Consider the following 18,705-nt stretch of genomic DNA (forward strand, 5'->3'; position numbering starts at 1 on the left):
TTATGCTCTGTTGTAGCTCTTTGTAATTTTTACCGTAACTTCACTTATCTAAGTACAATTAAAGAAGAGAAGCTCTACGGGAAGAGAACGATGTAGTAAACATTTTAACGAAATAAACGTTCCCAGTGCAAGACACATACAAACTCAACTTCGCTTACAATTATTTTTTACATATGAACTTTTATTCACTATTTTAACCCAAAAACATAAAATTTCAATACTTCTTAATATGTAATATATAATGACTCTTGGTTGACCTTTTCGCGGAAATGCCCATGTGTTTTATCTTCCTGAAGCAGGTCCGGATATGGACGACATTGGCGTTTTGTGTACACGGCGGTCCAGATACATAACTCCACAAACATTCAATAGGGACTACTTTTGGGCAGTTATATAGCAGCCAAGACCTTACTTTATGGGTCTTATGCTTCGGGTCATTGTCCTGATAAAACTTTAACATATTTTCAATGCCCGTTTTATCCGCCGACTGCTTCACATTTTCTTTCTTTCTTTCCAAAAATACACATCGAATTTATGGAATCTTATCACCCCAAGGTGAATAGTGTGGGAGGCTATCCAGAATTGGACAAAACATAATAACAATAAAATAATAAAAAAAAACAATTACATCTTGCACGTTACCAATACAAAAGGTTACCAAGAGATTGCAAGGTGTGTGACCTAGGGAGGGTTATCATTTCTCACAGCGATGCACAAATTAATCAAATTGCAAACATTATGAAGATATTTTGAAATTTAATCCTAACACTGTTTATTTAAGGGGCTAGTTTTAAAAACTGAATTATTTACAAACATTAATTTTAAATCGTAATCTGTTTCAATAATTTAGAACTTTAAGGAGATATGTAATTGCACACGGTATTGTCCCTTCTACGAAGTTAAGAAAATAAAAATAAATAAAACTGCTTCCGTCAACGTATGGCTTGCGACATGTGCAGGGGTGTCACCATTAGCGTCAATTCGGCATCCTTTAGGTTCGCTCCTCGCAGGTTAGCTTCCTGGAGATCGCTGCCAGACAAATTGCACCGCTCTAAGTCTGCTCCGGCCAGAACGGCGGCCCGAAGATTACAATTCTTCATGTTGGCATTCTTCAGGTTGGCCACTCGCAAATTGACACCAGCCATGTTACTGCTCTCCAAGCAGGCGCTTTTTAGATTGACTCCTTCCAGATTGGTACGCACTCCTGTGGGATCTTCAAAGTTGCACCCGCGTAGGTTGGCCCCTTCCTAAATTGAGATTAATCTGTCTTAAGCCACCAATCGTATACAGCATTTTCTTACCATGTTTGCGCATAGACCTCGCACCGAAACCAATTGCGCGCATTCCAGGTTCGCATACTGCAGGTCCGCTCGCTCCAGACAACAATAGTTGAGATTTGTGTGTGAAAGGTTGCAGTGCGACATGTTCGCGTACTGTGGGATGTAGTAGTGGTAGATACATTTGTTAGAATAATGTGGGAGGCTCCCATTGACCAGCTTGACAGCTTACCTTAAAGTTAATGTTGCGGAAATCCAGCTTTCGCAAATCAGCTCCAGACAGATTGACCCCCTGAAAACGGAGCTCCGTTATGACGGAGGTTTGTATGATGGCCTTTATAACATCCATTCTGGTAAGCGGTCTGTCGCTTTGCGGTTCCTCCTGCTGTCCTAGACGCTCCTCCAAGTGGGTTATCAGCGAGTAAATGCCAAAGAATCGTGCCTCTTCTAGAACTCCCATCACACTAACGTTGGCGTCACAGACGAACTGGCCATGCCTTAAGTAATTAATAATGGGCTCAAAGTAACGTGGACTCCTGTCAATCAGGTAGGCCCCCTGTTCATCCTTTTCGCTGGGCTTCATGCTGCCATCCTGCAGGAACATTCGCGCTAGCATAGAGTCCGGTTCTCTGCCAACCAAGGTGTCAATAGTGGTAGTGTATATCTGGCCGCCCACATTCAGCTTAACCCAACGATTGGGGGCAAAGCTCCTTGCGACGGAAATACTCCCACTGGCGGCCTCGTCTTCTCCAGTATCTCTTTCCTTCGGCTCATTATCCATCTATTTTAGAAATTACACAAATGAATTATTTTTTGTATTTAGTTGATTCCACTGTTTCCTTGTCTTCTTCTTTCCAGACTAATCTTGCCATTCACAGCGAGCATGTGTCATCGGACAAATAATCTATTTCGATAATATGTACGTACATATAAATATATAATTATAAAATTAGACTTCGAAATCACCAATAAATTGCCTAAAAAGTCCAGTGCCGTATCCGTTATACACAATGACCACCGCCGAGATCGCCAGCAGCAGCTCAACTTCCAACTCCACGGGCCAGCGAGGTGTTAGCCGTGTACTTGCCAAGTTGTCCCATTCTTTGGCCGGGGGGGCTTTCTACGAAGCGCACATGATGTACAGAACGTTATATTTTCGTTATACGGCGCAGAAACGCTACCAGGACTGCCTGGACTTGCTTTTTGACGGGGCCCAGAAGCTGATTGCCAAGCAGCAGGAGGGTAGCGCGGCTGACCTGTGTCTATTATTGGTGGACACACTCGAGAAGAGGGGGCCACTGCCTGAGGACACCGAAAACCTCCTCTGGGTGCCACGCTTGGGCACCCTCATACAAGGTCTTAGCTCAGGCATAGTGGAGCGTGAGACGCTGATTGTAAGTAATGAAATTTTCCAATAAAATTGGCCTTGAATTGTTTTGTCGTTCCAGCAACGCGCCATCAAATGGAGCATTTCTTTGCACGGACAGTACGGACACCCGGTCTTGCACAAGCTCATTGCACACGTTTTTTGGACGGAGGGCAACATAGAGTCGGCCCGTCACCATTATCTGCTTTGTCAGGACGGCAGTCTCTGTGGTCGAGTTTTGATTGAAATCAGCCAGAGCCGAGGGTTCCAAAGCGAGGTGGATTTGTTTCTGGTGCAAGCAGTCCTTCAGCAACTGTCGCTGAAGGATCGCAAATCCGCCGAGGACACGTTCATTGAGTACACACGCTATCACCCTAAGCTACTGAGGCACGAGTTTCCCTATAAGGAGCCACTGGTCAACTTTTTGTACTTTCTGTTTCGCTTGATCGAGACAAAGAGTGTGACAGGCTTTCGTTCCCTGCGAAAGCTCTACGATCCATCGCTAAAGCGCGATACATCATTCTTGAAGTACGTAACGAAAATTGGAGTCATCTACTTTGACGAGCAGCCGGAGACAAATGCCGGCCCTCCCGGATTGGGTGGGATGTTCGGCGACATATTCAGTCGGATGATGCAAGGCTTTGACGAGGAGGATGCGGAAGATCAGAGCACGCCCCAGAGAAGGCAGAACGTTAACGAGCTCGACTAACAGCAGTTCCAGCTGCAGCTTCGTCACGAATGGCAATGGAGAACTTCTTGGTTCTTTTTATTAGTGGGCGCTTTTAGTCAACGAGGTTCATTGGCGCTATTTCACCGGACTATTCTTTTCCTTGTTATAATTTTAATATACTGTAACGAATGGACATTTAGTAGACTGACTATTGTTGTCATGTCGGATAATATGGAAAATAGTCAGTCTTAGCTAGAAGTTGTTTGGAACAACTCATTAATCCTTTCGAAAATAAACTCTCTCTGTATAGTTAAAACAATTTCTGTTTTTATAGTTCTAGAATGTTTTCGACTTTCTATAAGTACTGCGAGTTCCTTTCCATGGACCAGGATCTCGGTCTTTTTTGTCTATCGCTACGTTTTCTCGCCATATGACCCGTTTGGTTGCAAATGAAGAATGTTCCGTTAAATACTCCTTGTCCTTTCGCTCTTTTCGGTCGATTACCATTATTCACTTCCGCTTGTACAGTATGCACTTTTGGTGATGGACGGGATATCAATACCGATGTTTCACATGTCAATGCTTGACTGACCGCTTCCTCGTCTGTTTTTCTGTACATCAGTACCATTGCGCGGCGTGTGTCTAAATTCTTGATACCGTGTATAAAACCATTGATTTTGCATCTCTAGAAATTCGGTTGGGACATCATTGTAAGCCAGGCGTGAGAGTCGCTCTATGTCTGTCGCGAACTCTTTAAGTACTCTGCCCTTCAGTTCTAAGCGATGCGCTTCTCGCATGTGGTCACCTCCATATCGACGCTCCAATGCACGCTTAACAGCCTCATAATTAAATTTATCTGCGTCGGGAATCGATTGCAGCACCTCGGCAGCCTTCATCTGTTGCAGCCATCATTTGGCTATTGTTTGCCACCGACTGCTTCTCCTGCACTGTCGACCTGGAGCCTTGCTCATCCAAGACTACGAGTTCTTCTACAGTAAGGCCTGCTCTCTCCATTGCAGCTTTTAAACGCTTGTAATAAAAAGAAACAAGAAGTTCTCCATTGCCATTCGTGACGAAGCTGCAGCTGGAACTGCTGTTAGTCGAGCTCGTTAACGTTCTGCCTTCTCTGGGGCGTGCTCTGATCTTTCGCATCCTCCTCGTCAAAGCCTTGCATCATCCGACTGAATATGTCGCCGAACATACCACAAAATCCGGGAGGGTCGGCATTTGTCTCCGGCTGCTCGTCAAAGTAGATGACCTTAGAGTGATAGCGTGTGTACTCAATGAATGTGTCCTCGGCGGATTTGCGATCCTTCAGCGACAGTTGCTGAAGGACTGCTTGCACCAGAAACAAATCCACCTCGCTCTGGAACCCTCGGCTCTGGCTGATTTCAATCAAAACTCGACCACAGAGACTGCCGTTCTGACATAGCAGATAGTGGTAACGGGCCGACTCTATGTTGCCCTCCGTCCCAAAAACTTCTTCGGAAAAATGCTGCAGTATAATTGAGGAGGAACGTTTGAGAGGATCGCAATGGATATAGTAGGCCCATTCCCAACCAGTGACAGTGGAAATAAATATGTATTCTTACATCCGATCCCTAATCAAGAGGCATCGACAGTGGCGAATGTGTTTATAAATAATTGGAAAACAAGATTCGGAGTACCAATGAAATTACATTCTGACCAAGGTCGTAATTTTGAGTTTCACACATCCAATGATGCATGTGAAACATTAAGAATTTGGAAGACACGTACAAAACCACTTTATCCTCAATCCGATGGAATGATAGAACGTTTTAACAGAACTTTAGAGGAGTACCTTAGGAAAATCGTCGGCACAAATCAAAAAAATTGGGATGAGCCGGAAGGCTGATTTGAAATTCGGCGTAACCCCAACTTTTAATGAAACTGTCAATGATCGTTAAACCCGCAATGATAATATGGGATTGAATGTGAGACATATATTTTATAAAAGGTTTTGTTTTTTGACACTACCACACTTTCACGTAACCCCTTAATATTTACATATTTGAAAAGTGACGATGTGACGACGTCACAGTAATCAAAACGATCAATGTGGCCAGTACCGTTGAGAAAAACTCTGCCAGCATAACAGCACGACATCTTAAAAAAAACGTTATTTTGTCGGAAATAAAGAAAAATAAATTAATTGAAAAAGTTTAAAAAGTAACCAACGTTTTTTAGCAACAAATTTCCATTGTTCATTGGTATGTATCGGAAGCCCGATATATTTGAAATAGCCAGATTTCCGGCTAATACAACATATTTTCAAGCAATTGAACTTTAAAAATGGCCACACCCATCTATAAAAGAGCTGAAGTGGCAACACTGATGCGGTCATAAAATTAGATATGTATCAAAAAATTATTTTAGTTTCGCTTTATATAGAAATCCAATAAAAGCAATTATTTAAATTAAGCCAATCAAGTAGAAAATTGATTCATCAATCGGATAAAATTATGTGGGCATGACTAAATGTTCCCTATAGCTGGGAATATTTGACGGAAGATATAAAACGAGTATTTACTGGTGAATAACCGGTTGAAAACAATAATTACCGGCAACACTAGTTCTCATACCCTACGGAAAACGATGATATAGAATTGAGAAAATGCTTGTCATCCAAGGCTCCGTAGGTATCAGGATCGTGATAAATATACACAAGATACTAATAATGTACTTGAATATGTCTAAAGAATATCACTTTGAGAAAAGGTTTTTAGAAATTACGTTTTATCTTCATACAAAATTAACGAAATAAGGTGTACAGAGGCATATGCGCGCATCTATCTTAAAATTCCAGCAACATTGCGACTGTCTTTTTTTGTTGACCTATTTTGTTTAAACCTTGTTTTAGTCAAAATAAAACAAGAGCATGGACTAAAAACTAGCCAATCTAGAAGAAAATGTATTCATTAATGGCCTTAAATGATGTGGGCAGAACTATGGGCTTTAGTTAGACAGAATTATTCAATGGAATCTCTAAATTGAGCAATATGAACGACTATCCTCTTTCGGTTTGTTTTTTGTTTGACCATTTTCGCTAAAAACTTTTTTTACGCAAAATGAAATAAAAGCAATTATTTAAAGTAAGTAAGTCAAGTAGAAAATAAATTCACTAATCGGATAAAATTATGTGGGCATGGCTAAATTTTCTATATAGCTAGTAATATTACACGGAATATCAAAAACGAAAAATATGTAAAATAGAACTTGAATGTGTCAGTATATCTACGGTATATTTTTCAAATGAGACGGTATATTTTTTAAATGAGACTGTATATTTTGATATATATTTCTGAGTGTCAGTCACACTGTAGATATGTATCAACAAATTATTTTAGTTTCGCTTTAGTTTTGTTGTACAACTAAAAATTCAGACGTACTACGCAGCTGAAAGTATCAATTGCACCAAAAGAAACAAAGCAAAACTAGAGGCCGCGGTACGCACGCAGAGTAAGCTAAATTGAACAGGTCAAATTCAGGTGCAGACCATTAACACAAGTAGTATATGGTGTGACATTTGCAGCGAAATGGCTGACAATGCGGCAGTGCCCACTGCCGATGTTGCAACTGCAACTGACGTTAATACCGGTGATAGCCCGCCGCTCACAACCTCACCCGCGTCCGCTGATGACCACACGACTCTTATATTTCCACCTGCTCCAGGATCCGGAAACGCCCAAGTCTCCACCCACGCAGATAAAACATCGACAGATGCCACCACTTCCACAACAGTTTTGGTGGGTGGTGAGACCCTTGAATCGGAACGTTGCTGTTGGATATGCTTTGCAACCGACGAGGACAACCGTTTGGCTGCCTGGGTGAAGCCGTGCCAGTGCCGTGGGACTACCAAGTGGGTGCATCAGAGCTGCCTATATCGCTGGATCGATGAGAAGACGCAGAAGGGAAATGCACTGCGCACCGTATCCTGCCCGCAGTGTCAAACAGAATACATAATTGTGTTCCCACAAATGGGAAAACTCGGTGGCGCTCTCGAAGCTGTTGATAACATGATCAAACGCTTGAGTCCATTTCTGGCCGCTGGTTTCTTTGTGGGTTCTCTATATTGGACAGCAGTTACTTACGGGGCGGTAACATTCTTACAGGCAAGCGTTTACCTTATTTGTTGTTATTAAGATCGCCTGAAAACACATTTCCTATGACAGATCGTGGGTCATGAGCATGGTATGTCCATAATGGAGGCGGGAGATCCGCTCGTTCTTCTCATCGGGCTACCAGCCATTCCAGTTGGTCTGGTGCTCGGCCGTTTAATACGCTGGGAGGATGCTCTGCTGCGTCTGATTCGCAACCGTGGCACAGTGGTGCGCAAATTTCCCTTTGTTAACCTCCTGTATCCGAGCCTGTAAGAGAACACAGTCCATTGAAACTATCTGGATGGTCAAAGTATTTATTCTTTCATTAATTCCACAGTACCCAGGAGGAGCAGCCAATCAACAGCAATCCGGCCACACCTGCTCTGTCTGATCCAGTTTCAGCTACACGTGTCTTCTGTGGGGCCCTTCTTTTGCCCACCATCTCATCAATTGTAGGTCGCATTCTCTTCGAATCTGTGGACAATACGTTACATCGCACGCTGCTGGGAGGTCTGACCTTCATAACGGTTAAGGGTATCCTAAAAATATATTTGAAACAGAAGCAGTATGCGCGTCGAAAGAAGCGTCGCATCGTGGACTACACGGAGGAAAATATACGCAATTTTATGCATCGCAACACTAACAATCCTGCCGGCGGCGCACGTCAGCCACAGCAGCCCCCGGTGGCCCAAGCTTCCCGGATAGCCGCCGCAGCGGCCCGTGAACGCCAGCATGGGGACATTGTCTAGATGGACGGCACAGTGGACCCAATTGATAATGCTAACATTTTTCTAGTTCTCGGCTTTTTACGTAGATTGTTTCATCTCTCGCACCTGCAGGAGCACGCTAATCACTAGCTGAGAACAACTATCCGGTAGGCGGTCTGCCAGCAAAATTTATTGTACAAGTCAAGTCTCCAGAAAATGAAGTGTATGTTGAAATATTTGGCCAAGCTTTTTGTTAGCAACACAAATAAAACTCCCTCCCCTCCCATGTCCCTTCATAGATGTAATATTCAAGTAGGTTATATTACATACATACATATATGCTTCCACATATTTGATTTATTCGTTACCATTTTTGTAAATTACAAAGTTGCCTCTGTAAATAAAAGCAAACCCTTGGCTGTGGGTGAATTATAACCATTATATTACGGGTATTTCAGGACATTGATAGCCTCCTATTCGATTGCCCTGCAACTTCTCGACCTTTGGAACCGCTTGGGTCTGTTCTGAACTTTGGTGTAACACCACAATGTGAGCAGTTTAGTGCAATTCGCAAGGTCTTGTGCTCCGGCTGCCAGATTAGATAGGCTTTTTATATCACTGAGGTCCGTGGGCGAGAGAGCGCAGACAGAGTATGAGCTGGTACTGGTCTATGCAAGCTGTAAGAAAGTGCGAATAATTTGTTTATAAATATGTACTGGCTTGTAAGCCGGCTGGGGCTGGGCTGCTGAGTCATTCCGATTCAAGATAATTTATCCGCAACGCAACTGGCCGCCTGGCATACATATGTATGTATGTTTGTACAAAGCTGAATCTATGCAGGTGTGTGATTCATATATCCCCAGCACTCAAGCAGCATTGGCTTGGCTTAAGCCGATCCAGCGACTCATGCATTTTATATAAATGAACAACAACATATGTACATATGTACTTCAAATGTATATAAAATCTAAAGTCGTCTGTAAACTTGCGACGGATGATATATGTACATATGTATGTATGTATGTACATATACATTTGTACAATACAAAAAGATACTGTTAAAGAACCGTCCAAAGTGAATGCTCCAAAAAGCGATCTAATCATTTATAATTGTTAGCAAGTTTTGTGTTTGTTTTGTCTATTTGCGCTTATCATCGACAGCACCGGCAGCAAGATATCGGTGTGCATTTGGCAGATACTTCCACTGAAGGAAAAGCGAACCCTATGCGGCCGACTCGACTTATAGATGGGCTTCGTAACAATGATATCTAGTCATATCTAGTCCTTCTACAAGTATAAATAAATAGTATTAGGTTATCTAAGAATTACAGATATAGGTATACCTATACATATAGGCATAATTTGGTTACTTTCGAAAATGTAGGGCGCTTGGTGTTTCATATAACGTGGGTAGGGCATTGGAGAGGTTGTCGAAGTCGAAGACCCATACACAGTTATTCTTGGCACATACACGTACGAGACAAAGAGAAGAGAGAGAGAAAGAGGAGAGTGATAGAGAGAGGGAGACGGCACGGTACCGGTGACGTATGTGAGCTTGAGCACAGCTGTGTATGTGCATTTGTGTGTTTGGCCCACCTGTTTGGGTTTTCAGGAGCAATCACACGCTTTTGCGCTCGCGGCAGTAGAAAGATTTCTTGCTGCTTTCTTTCTTCGCCTCGGGTCTGGGGTTTGCTCACTTTTGGCGGAAGAAGCAAGAACAGTAACAAAGCCAACGGGTTGCGTTTGTTCTTTGTGACTGACTTTGTGGGGGTGTGCAGGAGGGAGAGTGCGGTATGAAGTAGGCGGCAGTCTACAGACCAAGGCACATAACGTAACGAGTCGCTGCACATTGGGCCAGACGGCGGATATTCTGGAACCAAAACCTTTTTTGAATGATACGTTATCATAAAGAATACGCTGGCTAGTTAACTTGACTGTCAATTGTGGTCCACAAATTTGTTCGTGTCCTCTTGTGTCCCTTACCAACTATGTTAATTTAATGTATTAGATTTGTAAAGTACTAATGTGTATTAAATTAACTGCGACCCCTTGCGACCGTTATAATTTTACGGGTATTTTCACTTAGTAGGTTAGTCAGAATTTTTTTTTAGACAAAGCAGCTCTATATTTGGATGTACGAGTATATCAATATACATGCTTTCATTCTTGTGAGCTTGATATTTCAAGCACGGAGAAAAATGATGAAATTAGTAAAAAAAAATAATGATCTTAGACATTTAAATCGAAAATGCTGTAGAAATATAAGAAATTTAAGGAGATGCAATTCAAATGGTTATCAATACTCATCAAATAATTACGTCAATAATAATGCATTACTAAACAAAAACAACTAGTAAAAATTGCACGTTATATGGGCAGTAGGGATGTGCGTGGTCGGATCGGTCTAAAATGTATATCGGTTCTTATAAATATCTATATCAATACATAGGTTCAAGTCTTTAGCCTAATTTTTCGAATTTATGGCAACTTTTCGGCAGCCTGGCCCAATGTGCGCTGGAGCAGCGCCAGCGTCAACGCCAGCGTCGACGTCGACGTCGGTGCGACTACGGTTATAGCAGCCACATCGGGTGCTCGTCCCCCAATCGCAGACCACACGCGCCACGGGCACCATTCGGAACGCACGACGCGTCATCTCTTTAACAAAAACAAACAAAACAAAAGACATATGTACATCCATATGTAACATATGTATGTGTGTGTGTAGTACCCATAAACCTCTCGTATGTGCATCGTATGAGCGTGAGTGCTCCTATCGCTCCTGCCCGACATTATCAATATATCAACTGAATCAACCCACAAAGGAGAGGAGGAACATGAACTGAAGCGAAGCCGAATAAGGCTGTTGTTGTCCCATCGAACCAGCGTGTCACCAACGCTGCCGCTAGCTGAAAAAGGAGAAGAAATAGGTTCACCAACGATCCTCAACGCAATATCCTCCAGCCTCCATCCTCCACTCCAATCCCAATCCCCACCATCCATCCAATGAGCAACACAATGACAACCGCCCACGAGCCGACTATCCACTACCTGGACAGCGTCCTTAATGAGGAAGAAAAGCGGTGCGATTACAGCCATCAGTGGCGCAACTTTACGATCTCTCGGTCCGGCCGCTTCAGGTCAAAGAACAAGAAGCGTGATGTGGTCGATGGCAAGCTCTTTGACGCACACAGTGGCGGTGCGGCGACGAAGGAAAACGAAAAGGTGCGTCCATTTTCCAACTCCCATCTACTATCTCCCGGATCCTCCCTGCTCGAGGCCCGTTGCTTTATCAGCGCAGTCATTCTATAAATATCAGTATATCGCGAGTAGCGACCCATATTGTGAATTGGGTACGGTACGTGATTTCTTTCACTGTCTATCAACTCAGCAGTTCCACCAATTCAATCGTAGTTAGACTTACCTCGTTTTAGGGTTTCTTGGTTCTTTCCTCAGCCCCACTTTTTCCTAGTGAAATGCAAACAATTGTGACTTTTCAGATAAAACTACAACACAACAAAGTCTGTCCGGGAAAACGGAAATGCTCATTAATAAAACGGAAGTTGGCTTTGTTGTGATAAGACCAGACCTCAAGGCAGTAGTCATATTGTATATAGTATAGTGTAGGCATGGTGGGGTCTTATTCATTCAAGTGCATTGGATTGGACATTTTGTAAGATCTGCGCCCGGATACATTCATACACACATGTGTACTCATATAAGTATTTGTTTACCATTCAATGCCACTTGAGGTAGGGCGTCGAGTGAAATTGAAAACACCAGGATGATGCTCACTTGCACTGGCGGTACTCGATCCTGATGTGTGCGAGAATGCTGTGTTTTGTTACTCAAATGTTAATTAGTTTTACTAATTTAAAAATGCATTGATGCGGAATGAACACAAGTCCCTTAAAACGCCAGTATATGAGCCCCAAAGCTTGCCCAAGATTGTGGCCCGTTCATGGTCATTTGGTTTCGCCTATATTAGAAAGGCTACAAAGGAAGTTAACAAAATTAAACTATATTCTTGGTGTACTTTGGTCTTGACAAGATTTATATGTAAAGAACTAAGCCATGATAAGATTAGATTGTAAAGGGAACTTTTTTGCCATTTTACCTGCAACCACGTACTTTGTAGGTGAAATGAATGATTTCTCACCTCCTTTCCATAGTATGCAATGTACTACGGAAAGGCGCATATTAGGGTTTAACCCCACACCCCCCATCAAATATATATGTATGTTTTAGGGCAATTACAGACAAAAGGTCCCATAAATGAGGCTCGTAAAGTGCAATCGAAATACACTGCGCACTGCACTCTCTTTTTATAATCGTTTGTTTGTTTCGCAAAAAAGCTTTTTATCAACAAAATAATGAACCGAAACAGAGTTGAGAAACTGGAATTACTAAACAGAAACAAAAGTCGTGTGTATGCCAAACAAACAAGATCAAAAGTGTTCTGTATGTGTCTTCTTTCTGGTTTTGCTTCTGTTGCTGCCTGTTCTGTTCGTTCTGCCACGCATATTCACCTGAGACCGACCCGACCCCGACACACGAAAAAACACACCTATCTGGAAACACTATACTTTTGATGAGTACAGCGACTCAGATTGGCCAAAATGTCATTTAATACGATTTTGTACACCTTTTTATGTACAATATTCTACTCCATATTACGAGTAAAGGAAATGCATGACAGGGTTGCGCCAAACGTGTTAATTTTCCCAAACACCAGTTCTTCCGTGCGATGGGGACGGGGGCGTGAGTCGCCCTCCAAGGAGGGCGTGTGGAGCTGATTGCGCAACGCAAATGCATTGACCGGTCGATCGATTGCCCACCGACATTGTTGTCGCGTCATTGTCGTCTGTGCATTGAACTTGGGAGAAGCGTTTTATGATGCCGACTTGATATTTATATCGGCGACTGATGAGGACTCTCCGTTGATATATGTATACGTTTACGCCCGTTCCTAAGCCAGATAAAAGATCGTCAATAGAGAGAATATAGTGGTATAGGGGATTAAATGAGAGATCTCTAGCTCAGACAAGCAATCCAAAGATACAATTTATTCCATAATGCAGTAATGGCCTAGGACATTCTAGAGAAATCTGGATCCAAATAGTCTAGATGGTTCGCTTATTCGTGAGATATGAGTAGGAATCCTTGAAATCAAATTATGGGAAAGTTATTTTCCGTTTCTGGAATTATCAGCTAACAAAATCAAGGCTGAGGCATGTCTGTATGTATTTATTTATCAGTATATGGGTATATATGCTATAACACGAGACGGTTGTGGCGTATCTCTGATAATAATGAAGCGCACAAATTATGACGATGGCATTTCCAGTTAAAGAATAGAAAAGCAGGCACCGACATACACCAAATACATACACGTATTTTGCAAGTATTCATCTTTACCTTATCAAAGAACAAAAACCTGTGAAATAACAATAACAAATTTCTGCACATGTATACATACATCCATATATGTATAGATACAAACACTGAAGTGGCTGGCTTCGCACTGCTTTTGTTTTTCTCTTTCTTTCCGGCAACCTGTCAAAAAGGCTTTTTATATAAATGTCCCCAAGTTTGATTAAAATCAGGTGCTAAATCATAACAAGAAATCATATTCCGCCTGCTCGGGCATGTCTTCTGATTAGCTTAGAGTCAGTGCCGTGATTTCTGACCCGGAACGATAAGTGGAATCTAAGGAGATTCAGTTTAATTTAAATTTAATTTATTTTTATTTTATTTTATTTTAGATCTCATCACGCAGTTCTTCTAGCGCCGGGCCCAAGTCTGCAGCCACACCCACAACAGGACCCTTCGGAACCCCAACAGTAACAGGGAGTTCAGCTCGAAGTCAACGCGAAAAAGTGGAGAGCTACAAAAGTTTTTACGAAACGAATTTATAGATAGTGGAAACCTGTTTCACAGCTTGATTTATTCTCTACGCACTTATGTGTATATAACAGTGCATGACGCTTTATTATATAAAATTGGGAGTTTGAGAGAGATAGAGAGAGCAAGAAGGTTTATTGCAGGATTTGTGGACTACAATGCACATTACGCCCAGTAAAGGCTGCGTCTAATTTTTGCGCTGGCTGCTTGATTAGGTTTGTTTTAGCATTTAATAAAGCATGCTGAGGGGTTTATATATGTATATTCATATATTCAACACAATATATACAATATAATATACACGCTTTCTCTCCCTGAACTTGGATCGATTGTACTTATGTTAAATTATTATCTGCTGCTTGCTTAGATTGTAAAAGTATTAAAACGTGATAATTGCACTAAATTATAGAATATCTTTAAGTTTATAGCTACATAATTGTATTGCATGTATGTCAGAAGCAGTACATTTGAGTCTAGCCAATAAAGCACAAGGTTGGATCTAACGAGTCGTTTAATCGTTGCTTTAACACAGTCGGAAGTTTCAAATCATGAGCTAGGGATTCCATTGACATCGCCCCGCTGTTCCGGCGCTCTGATGTAGCTCACATCGCGCACGCAAAACTTCGCTCTGCACATTGGGCACGTGCACTTCTGTTCCAGCCAAATTGCGCGATCCACGTCCGTTTGGCGGGCGGCAAACCACCGGGCCAGGCACTCCACACACCACATTGGGCGGCAATAGCAGTTGGAGCAGGATGCCTCGTTCGTCAGGGGAGCGCCATTGCGGTCCACATCGGCGCATTGCTTGTTGATCTTAATGTTCGGATCGATCAGCATGCACGCGAAGCATTTTTCCGTTACCGGCTCCGCTTGAAAGACGGGATTTAGGGCCACTTGGGCCTTAAAAACATCCACAAAGCGGTCAATCACGTTGCGATGGAACTGTATGTTGGAAGGTATGGCAATGGGCCGCCTCAGCCGATCCTCCAAATTTCTGAATTCCAATGCATTGATTCGTATGTGAAAATCGGCCACACCTTGCCGCATGGGTCGCACTATGATGCTGATCATCTGCAGAGTGTCATTCTGATCGTGGTGTGTTATGTTGTAGGTCTCCGCCTGCAAGGAAAGAGGATTAATAAACGATCGCGGGAAAAGCACATATAGCCGGACCTTTGCCACACTGAGAGCCGTGTTGGTTTGGTGCGCAAAGTGAACATTGTACATTGTCGTCTTTATTAACCAGTTCTCCGTGGCTATTACAGTGCTTATGGAATTTAGTTTCTTTTTATAGATCTCCGGACGACGAAACTCAGTGCTTATGTCGTTGGCGACGGCACTGTAGCTACTTGGCGTGTTTGCATATTTGGAAAGTGCTTTGTTGATTGGATGTCGCCGCCAGTTTTGCTGGTGCCAGTTGAATATCAGGGCGGGTACTGCGAGCACGGCCAGAACGCTAAACCGCCGGGCCGTTATCCACGTGAGCGTTTTGAACGCTACCGCCTCCTGGGGCATTGGAAAATCTGGGTCAAGCTCAGAGTGCTCGAGCGGCTCTTGCGTGGCAAAGACGGAGAACTTCAGCCTATGGATTAGAAAGTATACAAACGGCAGGCACGAGTGCATGAAGAGATTGAGCGAAGTGCGGCGCAAGTGATATCCTACGAAGTCCATCGTTTCCTCTCCAAGAAACCATGAGAACAACTGCTCGATAGTGAAGCCCAGACGCTGAAACTCCTCCGGTGGGTAAATTATGACCAAACAAAGTAAAAGGTAAAACAGATTGAAAAGCAATTCCGACTCGTCCATGTTTCGAATAATATTGCTGGATTCAACACAACCAAACTCGCCCGGACGAACTCAAAATACTTAATTTGGAAACTGGAACTTGGAAATACAATGATAGATTGATTGTTTTAATAAATGTGCAATAGTATTCTGTGTTTTTGTATTGTTTTATTGTTGTTGTTGATGTGTCGTTCAGGGCTGCCGACAAATTTCAGGGTACCCTGAATTCGAGTGTCAGGGTTCTGGTTCCACCAGAGATATTTGTCACTAGTTCAGTTCGTGGTTCCGTTCCCGAGAAGCGCGCTTTTGAGAATAAATTTTCAATGTCTTAAATTAATCAAAAGGAATGACATATGTATAATCATTCTACTGGTCTTTGTCTATCGCACAACTACAATTGGACATTCCGAATGCTATAGCTATCGGTGGTAGCTTATAGAAATAGCCGAACACGCCCTTTCCATTGCCGATTTAAATACACGTAAAAAGTTTATCCCCAGCACACTTGTGGTCTTGTGGAGCAAAGATTGTCCATATTAGCTTCTAGGCTGAGCTATTTGTTTGCTTTGGAATACACCTTAGCTTGTCATTCTAATCAATAATAATTTATTTTATATGCCCTCTTAGAGGGTACCCCCAAAAGGTTTTTTTTTTTTGTTATATCTTCATTTTTTGATAATGCATCCATTTGTAAAACATACAAATTATTGTTAAATTTGTTATAGGGTTACATACACATATGGTTGATGAAATGGAAATGCTTGATATTACCGTCGCCCCCGCCGTGGAACTGTGTCAGTAGCCGCGATATGGACAACAAACATACGTATGTGCATATGCTAAACGCTTGCCTTAAATTTTAGACTCTACTTGGACCTTATAGGTGTAAGCATCATATAACTAGGCCCACATTTACACGCCGCCATCGACATCGGCTAACATAACGTATAAAGTAAATACACGAACATGCACATTGTATAGACTTAAGCTAATATGGTTAACGGAATGGAATGTCTGGCTTGTTGTCCGGAAACTAAGAATTCGGACGATTAAGTCGTCTGATTTACATATTTATCTACTGCTGCAATTCACTCAAGTTCGGAATGTTACTGGCATAATCATCGTTCGAAGCTGAGCTGGAGTCGTTGGTTAGTTCAAAGCTATTATCACCGCTTGTACCAGTGACCGTCGTCAGACTGGAGTCGTTGTTTGAGTTGTGCTGCTCGGAATTGCTTAGGTTTGGCAGGGATGCATCGGCGTAGTCTCCCTCTTCGTCTATGTCGTCATCGTCATCTTCGTCGTTACTCAAACTGCTTGTGCTACCACTGTCTTGATGGAAGGCTTCGCCATTCTCAGCGTTCAAATTTAAAGCACTTATCATTGGCAAATTATTGAGGCTTGCCGCCGTAGGGGTAGTAGTCGAATTGGCTGATACAGCATCCGCAGCGACAGGGCCGCTTATCTCGGCGGGGTTATCAATTAAAAGAGTGATTATTGGTATGTTGGGTGGATCTGTGGAGCTGCTTCCATTGCTCGTATTCTCAAGCGCAGTGGAAGCCGTTGTCATTGATGCTGCTGAGCTGTTAATGAGTATAGACAGATTTGGGATATTTTGTGGAGGCGGCTGCTCAACCTGCGCCGGCTCCTGTAGTTGTTCGCTGGGATTGAGGATTGTTAGATTAGGTATATTGGGAGTGGTTGCCGTCGCAGATGTGGAGCCCGTCGAGGCGCTAGGGCTGGCAGTGTTCTTTTGATGTCGCGAGGAACGAGGCGGCGCTGTGGGAGGAACACTCGCTGATGGTTGCGGCACACTCTTGTCACGCCGCACCATGTGCTTGTCAAAGTAATCTAAGTTGAATCCCAGACTACCTTGGGCAGCCGCATTCAATGCTGCTGTGTTGGGCAGATAGCTTGCATCCGTCGCCTCGGTGTCCACGTCCATATCGTCGCCGAGCTCTAGGCTGAAATGCGCCGCAGGTCCATCAGCAGGGCGCTCAGGTTTGGGCTCTTAAATAACGAAAGGTCACGATACGTGACTGTTTAATTGAATAAAAAACGAAAATTCCAACCTTACCATTCAGGAAATTTAGCGCCACGAAATCAGCTGCACTGAAAAGCTCTGCTTCTACTAGGAGCTGCAGTAGCACTCCGACAGTGGGGCGCTCGTTTAGCTTCCCCGAAGTTTTCCACTCATCAATCATTACCTGCGAAATGCTTTGATCGGGAGGTAACCTCTCCGCAACTCCGTCAATCAGGCTTATGTCTTGAGCTGTATACTTTGGTCCGCCGTTGGCAGTAATCTTCACCGCACCGGCTGCGCTGCAGGCCTGCACGTCCAGGCCTTTGGGTATGATCGACATAAGCTTTCGCCAGCATGCATTGACATCCAAAATTGTGGCCAGCTTGTAGATGTCGTTATCCTCGACGCGCCGCAGTTCTGTGGTGCGCGTATATTTTGAGGAACTTCCGCACCAACCGTTCGCCTTCGCCATGACGATGTGCTCTTCTCGAGGTTTCCGGTGGAAGGGTGTTGTTTCCGAACCCTTGTTCGGGCTGTTAGTTTGTGTTTCCAATTGTCCGGCCTTTCGATGTGCGTTATAGAAACATTTTCGCATTTCTTCAACGCCGCAACAAAGCTTTAATGTATTTTTTGTCTGTTGCGTTTCCATCAGTGTGGCCGCGGATTTATCGCCCGACCCTCAGAAATATACCAAAATATACCGATTAATTTTAAAAATATACCATAAATATACTGACGAGTTCAAGCTGTATTCCTCTTATATTCCTCGTTTTTGATATTCCATGCAATATAACTAACTAAATAGAATCCTCAGCCCTGTCCACATATCTTTATCCGATTAATGAATCAATTTTCTAC

The 18,705-nt window shown here is 43.0% G+C and overlaps 6 protein-coding genes and 1 long non-coding RNA gene across 9 annotated transcripts; 3 read left to right on the forward strand and 4 right to left on the reverse strand.

Moving 5' to 3' along the window:
• Positions 1–766: 766 nt before the first annotated feature.
• LOC6591596 (BTB/POZ domain-containing protein KCTD9) lies at positions 767–2,111 on the reverse strand. Of its 2 annotated transcripts, none has more exons than XM_002017506.2 (3): positions 1,510–2,111; positions 1,302–1,433; positions 767–1,247 (listed from the first exon to the last, which is right to left on the reverse strand). In XM_002017506.2, exons 1-3 carry the CDS (start codon positions 2,056–2,058, stop codon positions 933–935), a joined length of 996 nt encoding a protein of 331 aa, XP_002017542.1. In that variant the 5' UTR covers positions 2,059–2,111; the 3' UTR covers positions 767–932. The 2 variants fall into 2 exon arrangements, with proteins under 2 accessions (XP_002017542.1, XP_026847608.1); XM_026991807.1 differs by having other exon boundaries at positions 1,101–1,213.
• Positions 2,112–2,237: 126 nt separating this feature from the next.
• On the forward strand, positions 2,238–3,594 carry LOC6591597 (Golgi to ER traffic protein 4 homolog). The gene is made up of 2 exons (XM_002017507.2): positions 2,238–2,671; positions 2,726–3,594. Exons 1-2 carry the CDS (start codon positions 2,288–2,290, stop codon positions 3,350–3,352), a joined length of 1,011 nt encoding a protein of 336 aa, XP_002017543.1. The 5' UTR covers positions 2,238–2,287; the 3' UTR covers positions 3,353–3,594.
• A 3,108-nt stretch (positions 3,595–6,702) lies between these two features.
• On the forward strand, positions 6,703–8,582 carry LOC6591599 (E3 ubiquitin-protein ligase MARCH5). Of its 2 annotated transcripts, none has more exons than XM_026985606.1 (4): positions 6,703–6,793; positions 6,846–7,446; positions 7,507–7,703; positions 7,772–8,582. In XM_026985606.1, exons 2-4 carry the CDS (start codon positions 6,871–6,873, stop codon positions 8,181–8,183), a joined length of 1,185 nt encoding a protein of 394 aa, XP_026841407.1. In that variant the 5' UTR covers positions 6,703–6,793; positions 6,846–6,870; the 3' UTR covers positions 8,184–8,582. The 2 variants fall into 2 exon arrangements, with proteins under 2 accessions (XP_026841407.1, XP_026841402.1); XM_026985601.1 differs by having other exon boundaries at positions 6,867–7,446.
• LOC113565082 lies at positions 8,459–9,798 on the reverse strand. Its single transcript, XR_003408435.1, has 2 exons — positions 9,738–9,798; positions 8,459–8,818 (listed from the first exon to the last, which is right to left on the reverse strand). It is a non-coding gene; the product is annotated as an uncharacterized LOC113565082 (long non-coding RNA).
• A 997-nt stretch (positions 9,799–10,795) lies between these two features.
• Positions 10,796–14,465, forward strand: LOC6591317. The gene is made up of 2 exons (XM_026985613.1): positions 10,796–11,363; positions 13,904–14,465. Exons 1-2 carry the CDS (start codon positions 11,145–11,147, stop codon positions 14,054–14,056), a joined length of 372 nt encoding a protein of 123 aa, XP_026841414.1. The 5' UTR covers positions 10,796–11,144; the 3' UTR covers positions 14,057–14,465.
• A 70-nt stretch (positions 14,466–14,535) lies between these two features.
• LOC6591318 (E3 ubiquitin-protein ligase TM129) lies at positions 14,536–15,947 on the reverse strand. Its single transcript, XM_002017511.2, has 2 exons — positions 15,216–15,947; positions 14,536–15,161 (listed from the first exon to the last, which is right to left on the reverse strand). The coding sequence occupies exons 1-2, from the start codon at positions 15,846–15,848 to the stop codon at positions 14,589–14,591; spliced, it is 1,206 nt and encodes a 401-aa protein (XP_002017547.1). The 5' UTR covers positions 15,849–15,947; the 3' UTR covers positions 14,536–14,588.
• A 544-nt stretch (positions 15,948–16,491) lies between these two features.
• On the reverse strand, positions 16,492–18,466 carry LOC6591319 (protein Tube). The gene is made up of 2 exons (XM_002017512.2): positions 17,902–18,466; positions 16,492–17,834 (listed from the first exon to the last, which is right to left on the reverse strand). Exons 1-2 carry the CDS (start codon positions 18,440–18,442, stop codon positions 16,903–16,905), a joined length of 1,473 nt encoding a protein of 490 aa, XP_002017548.2. The 5' UTR covers positions 18,443–18,466; the 3' UTR covers positions 16,492–16,902.
• Between the last annotated feature and the right edge of the window lie 239 nt (positions 18,467–18,705).

Source organism: Drosophila persimilis, unplaced genomic scaffold (assembly GCF_003286085.1).
Source record: "Drosophila persimilis strain 14011-0111.01,24,50 unplaced genomic scaffold, DperRS2 tig00000000-arrow-pilon, whole genome shotgun sequence".
In the NCBI taxonomy this organism is placed as follows: Eukaryota; Metazoa; Arthropoda; class Insecta; order Diptera; family Drosophilidae; genus Drosophila; species Drosophila persimilis.

What these genes read in the sequence shown, in the direction of transcription:
- LOC6591596 (XM_002017506.2), bottom strand. Translation starts at nt 2,058, where the DNA reads ATGGATAATGAGCCGAAGGAAAGAGATACTGGAGAAGACGAGGCCGCC. An exon ending in TCCGCAACATTAACTTTAAG is followed by an intron (nt 1,434 to 1,509) that starts GTAAGCTGTCAA and finishes TACATCCCACAG; the next exon opens with TACGCGAACATGTCGCACTG. An exon ending in GAGGTCTATGCGCAAACATG is followed by an intron (nt 1,248 to 1,301) that starts GTAAGAAAATGC and finishes ATCTCAATTTAG; the next exon opens with GAAGGGGCCAACCTACGCGG.
- LOC6591597 (XM_002017507.2), top strand. Translation starts at nt 2,288, where the DNA reads ATGACCACCGCCGAGATCGCCAGCAGCAGCTCAACTTCCAACTCCACG. An exon ending in TGGAGCGTGAGACGCTGATT is followed by an intron (nt 2,672 to 2,725) that starts GTAAGTAATGAA and finishes TTGTCGTTCCAG; the next exon opens with CAACGCGCCATCAAATGGAG.
- LOC6591599 (XM_026985606.1), top strand. Translation starts at nt 6,871, where the DNA reads ATGGCTGACAATGCGGCAGTGCCCACTGCCGATGTTGCAACTGCAACT. An exon ending in GGGCGGTAACATTCTTACAG is followed by an intron (nt 7,447 to 7,506) that starts GCAAGCGTTTAC and finishes TTCCTATGACAG; the next exon opens with ATCGTGGGTCATGAGCATGG. An exon ending in AACCTCCTGTATCCGAGCCT is followed by an intron (nt 7,704 to 7,771) that starts GTAAGAGAACAC and finishes TTAATTCCACAG; the next exon opens with TACCCAGGAGGAGCAGCCAA.
- LOC6591317 (XM_026985613.1), top strand. Translation starts at nt 11,145, where the DNA reads ATGAGCAACACAATGACAACCGCCCACGAGCCGACTATCCACTACCTG. An exon ending in CGACGAAGGAAAACGAAAAG is followed by an intron (nt 11,364 to 13,903) that starts GTGCGTCCATTT and finishes ATTTTATTTTAG; the next exon opens with ATCTCATCACGCAGTTCTTC.
- LOC6591318 (XM_002017511.2), bottom strand. Translation starts at nt 15,848, where the DNA reads ATGGACGAGTCGGAATTGCTTTTCAATCTGTTTTACCTTTTACTTTGT. An exon ending in CGGCTCTCAGTGTGGCAAAG is followed by an intron (nt 15,162 to 15,215) that starts GTCCGGCTATAT and finishes CTTTCCTTGCAG; the next exon opens with GCGGAGACCTACAACATAAC.
- LOC6591319 (XM_002017512.2), bottom strand. Translation starts at nt 18,442, where the DNA reads ATGCGAAAATGTTTCTATAACGCACATCGAAAGGCCGGACAATTGGAA. An exon ending in GGCGCTAAATTTCCTGAATG is followed by an intron (nt 17,835 to 17,901) that starts GTAAGGTTGGAA and finishes TCGTTATTTAAG; the next exon opens with AGCCCAAACCTGAGCGCCCT.